This window comes from Cydia pomonella, chromosome 2 (genome assembly GCF_033807575.1).
Source record: "Cydia pomonella isolate Wapato2018A chromosome 2, ilCydPomo1, whole genome shotgun sequence".
Taxonomy (NCBI): Eukaryota; Metazoa; Arthropoda; class Insecta; order Lepidoptera; family Tortricidae; genus Cydia; species Cydia pomonella.
In genome coordinates, this window is record NC_084704.1 from 21,670,019 (window position 1) to 21,677,907 (window position 7,889).

General features: G+C 36.5%; 1 protein-coding gene across 1 annotated transcript in view; it reads right to left on the reverse strand.

The window, feature by feature from the left end:
* LOC133534625 (uncharacterized) overlaps positions 1–7,645 on the reverse strand; it is a 32,831-nt gene extending 25,186 nt beyond the window's left edge. The window contains exons 1-6 of the mRNA XM_061873834.1: positions 7,423–7,645; positions 5,232–5,301; positions 3,995–4,139; positions 2,624–2,812; positions 1,821–1,848; positions 1,174–1,234 (exon numbers count right to left, since the gene is read on the reverse strand). Of these exons, the coding sequence (XP_061729818.1) occupies positions 1,174–1,234; positions 1,821–1,848; positions 2,624–2,812; positions 3,995–4,139; positions 5,232–5,301; positions 7,423–7,474 (545 nt within the window). The 5' untranslated portion in view covers positions 7,475–7,645. The remainder of the gene's footprint in view (positions 1–1,173; positions 1,235–1,820; positions 1,849–2,623; positions 2,813–3,994; positions 4,140–5,231; positions 5,302–7,422) is intronic.
* Between the last annotated feature and the right edge of the window lie 244 nt (positions 7,646–7,889).

Sequence of the window (7,889 nt, forward strand, 5' to 3'; positions counted from 1 at the left end):
CAAATAAAAACTAATAACTATTAGCAACAACTTAACTTTTTATGCAAACTTAAAAATATAAATCATTTTCAGCATTGAGGAATCGATGCATTCATTCAATGATGGTGATCATTGATAACTCTTGCACCTATGGTATTTCTAAAGCCGTATTTGATGATCACTGTTCAAGACTTGACTACTGCGCCAATGCGGAAAGCAATTTAACCTGCCAGTTCTGTTAATTTGGACCCTTTCCACTTTTTAGGTCCGATAAAGTTCGGAAATCAACAAACTTTGGCTTGTTATTGTCACTTATATAAAAACTTGTAAAATATTTGTCTTTTTACACTGAAAGTCAACGACGTAATTGAAGAATTATAATTGTTTTTTTACAGGCTGGTCGTAGCTAACCCTGTACGAACAAAACACCCGATAATGAAACATAACGCAACATTCAACCAATTGCTTACAAGACAATATCGTTTACATTAATAGTCGCTTGCATAAACATCTCGTCAGAAGACCGGGCCAGGTCGCGGACTCACCGCCAGCGGGCACTGTGAGCAGCGCGTGAACCGCGCGAGCTACGTCGCTCGCTGCCTCCGCTGTCGTCAAAGAAAGGATCATTCAAGTCTATACACTTTGATCGCGTCGCACGTATTTGCCGATCACGGCGCTCCGCTTGAGCGACACGCACCGCCCCGCTGCCCGTAAGCGTCGTGCCCGCGTCCTTACAGTTGTTTGGTTTCTTTATAAACCAATGGTATCGAATGTTGCTGAAAAACTCAATAACCCATTTTCAAACCATTGATAGAGAAACCTTTTGTTTTCCAATACAATGGAATCCGTCCGATATGTCGATGTCGTCATATTCTTATAGCGAGCAAGCATTATTAGCGACGTAGATAGAAATTCAGTTTGACCTTTATTCGTACATAAGTATAATTTTAAAAGTAAATAAATCCTCCCGGTGCGTTCTCTATTTAATGCGGCATAATAACAATGGTCTTTCGGATATAGTTTTTTTCTAATTTCTTCTATACATTTATAATAACCGCTGCACAAGTCTACGATCGGTTAGAATATTGCAACACATTCACAATAATCTTACGTCGCGGTGCTTAACCAGTTGGGCACGCTATGAATGGAACGAGATTAAAAAACAAATGAATGAAGATAAAAATAAAATACTACCTGAAGTTGCTGCACCAATACGAAGGTCCCCAAGTGCATTGTGAACTACCCAACAGGTGCCCTGCGATACAAAAGGAATTTTATAATAACAGCAGTGCAAAATGTTCAATGTACATCAGCAAGGCAAAATAGACCTTGCCGTGTAGAGAATAGAGGAAGTTAAGGACGTAAAGTAGATATAATAAGCGTATCGTTATCGCGCATTACGAGTATGTTGGTTAGTCGAGAGACGTCGGGATTTGGGTTCCCCCAATACAAGCACATTATGCAACCTACCATGTATTAGTAAAGAACTTGGTTTAATTTGAAACATTATTTTTGATACGTAGATGAAAGTAATAAATAATATTACTTAAATTATTCAGAGTCAAACTCTTAATTGTAAATAGTTGTAATGTTGTTTTGTGACATGTAAACGAGCTGCGGTGGGAACTGTCTGTAATTACATTGATATTACGGTTCATAATCCACAACAATCATGTTTCAGTTGCTTAACGAGGTACCAATCTAATTTCACGCTTAAAACAAGGCGACACGGTACATTTTGGCGCAATCGTCGCAATTCTAAATATTATTAAACGGATGGCTTGAATCGCTTCGTAACGTTTTCGCCAATTGATAAAACAACACCTCACTTTCACACTTACCTTTGTTTGGTTTCGTCTCGGCCTTCTTCTGTGAAAACAATGAAAAATGTTATTATTTTACTAATGTCTATTAGTACACACTACGGTTGTTATAAATTATAGCTACTAATTAAAACAATATATAGTCATATAACTGTACGCGATTATTAAATTAGAATTGAATAGCAAAAAGATTAATCAATGGTACATACAATTAACGAATTACAGTCAACCGATAATATCAATTTATTAACTCGTCGCTCGTCTTTTTTGCTGTACAAAAAAAAAGTTTTTTTTTATGCTGTATTTTCATCAAACGAGCAGACGATGCGCCTGATGGGAAGCGGTCATCGTCGCCCATGGACATAAGCAACATTATAGGAGCCGCGTTGCCGACCCTTGAGAACCCTAAATACCCGCTTCTTGAAGAATCACATGTCGTACCGCAAAGGAAATACCTCAGGAGGCAACTCATTCCACATTCTGTACGTTCTAGGAAGAAACGAGCGAGATGCCCGCTTATTCTTGGCGTGCCATGTATCTAAGAAATTTTACCAAATACATTCATTCCTACATAAATTACTCTCATCGATGGGTAAACAGCATTGGTAATTAAGTAAGTACACACTTTATTGTTCGAGAAAAAATAAATATTGGTTATGAGTTATGACAGTAAAAACTAGATATCTACGACAAGTATTAAAAATGTCTGGACACCTTTAGGTAGGCAATTTATAGCAGTAAGTAGCTGTTTTATCGCATAGTGACATTTCTTAACGGTGAGCAATTGCGTATTCAAGTATTTGAACATTCCGATAACTCACTTCAAGGATTTTGTCCAGCTTTTCGTTGTTGCACATGCCGACGACGCGGCAGATGGTCTCCGGCGAGGTCTTGGAGCCCAGCACATGGCTGAGGTACGTGTCGAAGCCTGCCGTGTTCTGCTTGCAGAGCCGGGCCGCGGCCGGCGCCAGGCTGCGGCAGGCCGCCTTCACGCGAAGACCTAGGTATTCCTAAAGAAGGAACTTGATTTAATGAATGGGACATCATCCGAGCAAACAAATCCTTCCGTAAGAACGTAGCTGAAACTTATTTATATTTAATCTAGCACTTAGAGGATGGAGGCTCCTATTTAGCTACTTTAATACTATCTATATAAACTTCATAAGCATAAATGAAACATTATAAATGATTGTCTAATATGGTCTGACATTAAGAGAATATGATTATTGCAAAACGGATGATGTTGGATTTGGTTATCGTTCAGAATTAAGGAAATAGCGATTATTAGCACGATAATGTACGGCGGCAATTAATGTAACTGAGTGTAAAACATGAGGTCTTTCGGCCCAGCGCACAATGAGCGTGTTAACTGGAATTTTATAAAGTAACGATAGCATTTTGCCTGATCATTTTGCCATAATATGTACCTACCAAATGACTGTCTGTATTATACAAGGAAAGCCATGTTTAAATTGTAGCTTTAAGAACTGTAGGCACAGTTAGCATCAATATTTTGATTTTGAATAGAAAGTGCCAGTAGATAAATAAATAGCATAAATTCCTTGTTCCTATTATAGTGATAAAAGTGTTGTATATCAATATATTTGGCCACTTGGACTCTCAGTGTTTATTTGATCATAACTGAAGGTATGATACCCATGCTTAATGCACAATAAAATTCAAAGGAAGTGTACTAGTTTCAATCTGTATAGGTACCTAATTTTGATACAAATAATAGGTCAAATTTACGCCTCATTATTCGTCTACATATGGATATAATAATACTGACTTAAACCGAAAAAAATCTGCTTTAAGTATGGTATGACGTACAATAATCGATCTTTGACGCACAGTACAATATAACTAAAATAAGCATTAGAATATCTACTAGTAATTATGAAACTCATTTTCCTTAGTAGATATTTAAAGTAAAAATGTAGATATTAGACCAGATCACTGGTGGTTCGTGGACCACTGGTGATCCCTGGGAGCAAATGAAGTGGTCCGCGAATTTATAAACAATAACCCATAGTTGCAAGATTGAGATATAGGTATCTGTATGTTTCTTTCCATTGTTTTTTTTTTTAAACCCCTTTTTAACTTTTTCTGTAGTATAGTATTTGTACTTATCGGCAAATCTAGCGCCGCAAGTGTATAAAAGTGCGTTTGCTTAAAAAGTAGCAGTAACTTACTTCATTAATAAGTTCACTGATATCCTTGAGCTCCTTGAAGAGCGCGACGAACTTGACGGCGACATCATTCTTCCTGATGGGCTGCTGCTCGTGCGCCCACACGCTGGAGATGCAGTGTCCCACGGCGCCGCAGTCCGCCGCTTGCCTGGTGACCACACATTTCACTTACTAAATTGATAGGGCCTATATATAATACGAAATAATTCCGTACCGTACGCGAAAATGATTTAAGAATACCTCCTAACTTTTTAACTAACGACGATTGGCATTATAGATTTTGGAAAAAAAAAAATTAACGCCAATAGATCTCAATTCTGATTCTGTCCAGGATCGGAAGATTCGTAGGTAGCAACCTAGCATAGGGCACTAGAAGTCACATGGGAGAGAGATATGCATAGACTTTCAGCAGAGAGGGTCACCTCTCTCTGCAGCTGACTGTACATTTAGTAGGTATGAAAAAGTTGAAATTTTCACATTATCTTTCTTCACGCCAATCAGTCCTATTAAGCTTGATGATTTTGTCGCTGTTTTTTTCCAAAATCTGGAAAACTAAATAATTGTTAATTAAAAAGTTAGATAAGGTCTCCAAGACTTTTTCGGTGTAGCAGTCCGGGATCTGGTACCGCCTTCAGGGGCCCCATTAAAAAAAAAACCACCTGTATAATAATGATTGACTAAGGTGTTATCATTTGTAACCAAGGGGACTCACAGGAAGTGGACTGTGTCATGAACAACGTTTATTCTGACTCATGCTGAATCACAGCTTGTATATTAATTAAACTCAATAACATCGCAAAACAAATTTAATCTGTTCTTTGTTTATTTTAATTTAAACATTCCCATTAATTAATGATGAAGGCGACCTGGGGAGCATTTATTTATTTATAAGTTTAGTTTTAATTTCATTAAATATTGATTAAATGACTGTAGATTTACGTATTTAATTTTAAATAGACCAATTGTTAGCAAGTTCAGCAGTTTTAAGCTATGTTCGCAAAGTTTACAGTGCACAGAGCCACTAGTGTATGTTGTTATTGACCAAGTGTTAGCGAAGGTCTCCATTTCAGCTTGGGCAAAAATACTGTCATATGTTCAGATATTCTTAACACTTCTGCTAACACTTAGGTGCCAATGAAAATGATAAGCCAATATTTGTATAGGTAAGGTTTTTCATAAATAAATATGAAAAGATTAGTGAAATGCTCCATCATAATATGTAGGTATTTCTGTCACTTACTTCAAGCTTTGACACCATACTTCGGGCCCTTTAGAGCATTCTTTAGGTATCTGTCGCGCTGACGACAAATCTGTGGACAAAATAACTTACTTTTAAACCACTAATACTACTATTCTATGAGAACCTTTCATTACTGTAGGTTATTAGAAGATACATCTACTTTATATGTTTAACTTTACATGTATCAAGAAAAGACACTTCAAGATTTAAGTAGTCCCTCAGATCTTTAGAATTGTTATATATGACAATGACCAAGAAGTCTATCAATCTGTGTCATGTCATCGGCACATAGAATCGAAAATTGTGAAAATAAATGACACTTAAATATGAATCATTAGGCTTATAGATTAATGAAACATAACTAATATGCCCTCATAGCTGCTAATATGGTCTATATTTACTTTACAAAAGATATAGTGACCTAATGCGACAATGAAGGCAGAAAATGAGTAACACAATACATTGGTAATTAATGATTCACTTATTTCTGCTACTGCTTTGAGTAATAATATGGAAATATAAGGTTCGAGTTTCATATTATGGCTTTATTGTTGTGATTATGAGGACAGTTAGGTCAATCTGCATATCATGTTTATGCTTGCTGTTATTTATAAAATGTGATAGATATTCTGGCTTGCCTACTACTATTTTTGACATGCCACCACTGTAAGGTACTTAGCTATTAGCACTTATTGAACTGGTTTTAGTATCATGTATCAGTGATTCTATTGGAAGAAAATATGTATGTGGTTTAATTTTGATACAACAGAAAAGTTGTCATATTAGGCCAGGCAACAAATTCTCAATGGGACATTCAACCCCCCTCCCCCCCAGCTCAAGGGCTACAGCCAGGACTTTTGATATGTTCACCTCCTAACTGCTCCAAACAAAGTCAAATACGGACGGACGGACAAACGGAGTCAAATATTGTGTTCCAAGTATTCCCTCTATACCTTCTTATTGCTTGGCCTATATTGCATTCCAATAATATGGCCCCACTTGATGTTTTTGAAATGTTAGTATTTGAAGACCCCTAGGTATTGCTGGAGCGACATGGTGGAGGCGGATCTGCGCGAGCTTCGAGTCGACAATTGGCGAGAGGTCGCACAGGACCAAGAAAAGTGGCGCTGTCTTGTGTCGGAGGCCAAGTCTCATTTTGGGTCGCTGAGCCAACGGAGTAAGTGTAAGTAAGTATTTGAGGGCATTCATATGCCCGGCTAACCTGGCTTATATCAAGAGGTTGTAAGTAGTTTACAGTTTGTGTTCATAGGACTAACTGAACACTACTAATAATTTAAAGATCATACTTTTATCTCTTGTTTATAATAAGTTCAGATAACCCCTCGGTTCATATTTCAGATAGCAAAAACAACCACTTTGTTCCCGAGTCATGGGTGTTTTTTATGTACCTATTTATAAATATTTATATATTATATATATTGTTGTCTAAGTACCCTCAACACAAGCCTTATTGAGGTTACTGTGGGACTTAGTCAATTTGTGTAATGATGTCCTATATAAAATAAAATAAAATAAATGAATAAATAATGTTTGTCTAGGGAATTCTGGAATCATCCACATGAGGTTTGAACTCCAGTCACAGTAGCTGAATATCTCTTGGGGAAAAAATGGCTGATACCATCACTGCATCCAAGATTTGCAAAAGCACCTTTATTATAGAATTAACAATTTGATTTATAAATAAGTTCAGTAACTTTTTAACAAAAACCAAGAAATGTTGTGTTAAGGTATTGGGGTTATGAATGTTACATGTTTTTAAGTACCTAATAGTTTAGTAGGTACCCACAACACTAACTGTTCTTTAATAATTTTCTATTATAACCATTTATTTTGTTTGTATATTATACTGTACATATTAAAATTTTCCTGTTAAGAGACTTAGAGAATGCTTAATCTGACAATTGTAACATTCTCTCAAATTTTTCAATACCTGTTATAAGAACTGTATCATCAAATTTGTACTAACAAATATTTTTTTTGTTCAAGGGACACATGTTTTGTTCAAAGTGATGTGGCTAGTTGTTGCTGCCTACCCACAATTTTCGCAATGAAACCGCGAACTCAACAACAATTTCGTTGCATTGCACGCTTCATTAGTAAAACGACTATGAACTAGAAATAATTAAATTACAAGGGCAAATAAACATTTAGGAACTAATATCCAACTTACTTGAACAACAAAAGAGTGTAACGATTAGACAAAGCGCTAGCGCGTTTGTCATTTTTGCTTCTCGTAATTTATCTCACTTTGTCCGCAATCTTGCACTGCGACAAAAAGACTAACAGACACCCAACAATTTCACTTATTTTTTTGAAGTTATTGCGTATCGGTATTGATTGATAAACAACTGTCAATGCGAAGAGTGCGAAGCAAGTCACCTCACTGTCTGTACATTTGCAAGAAAATTGACGTCCGGTCTACAGTTCAGCAGTGCACTATGGTTAAAGTTAGATTACAGTGAAAAGGAACGTCCACTAGTGTTACCGTATTAAAAAAATCCGCTTGTAATATTTGAATTATGAAAGGTAGAGTTAAGGAACGCAATCTCCATAGGCAGAACTTATGCAAAAGTGTCCAGTGGTCAGCTATAAATAATAGTTCCAAATATCTCCAGAATAGCGCTAGAGTAGCTAAGA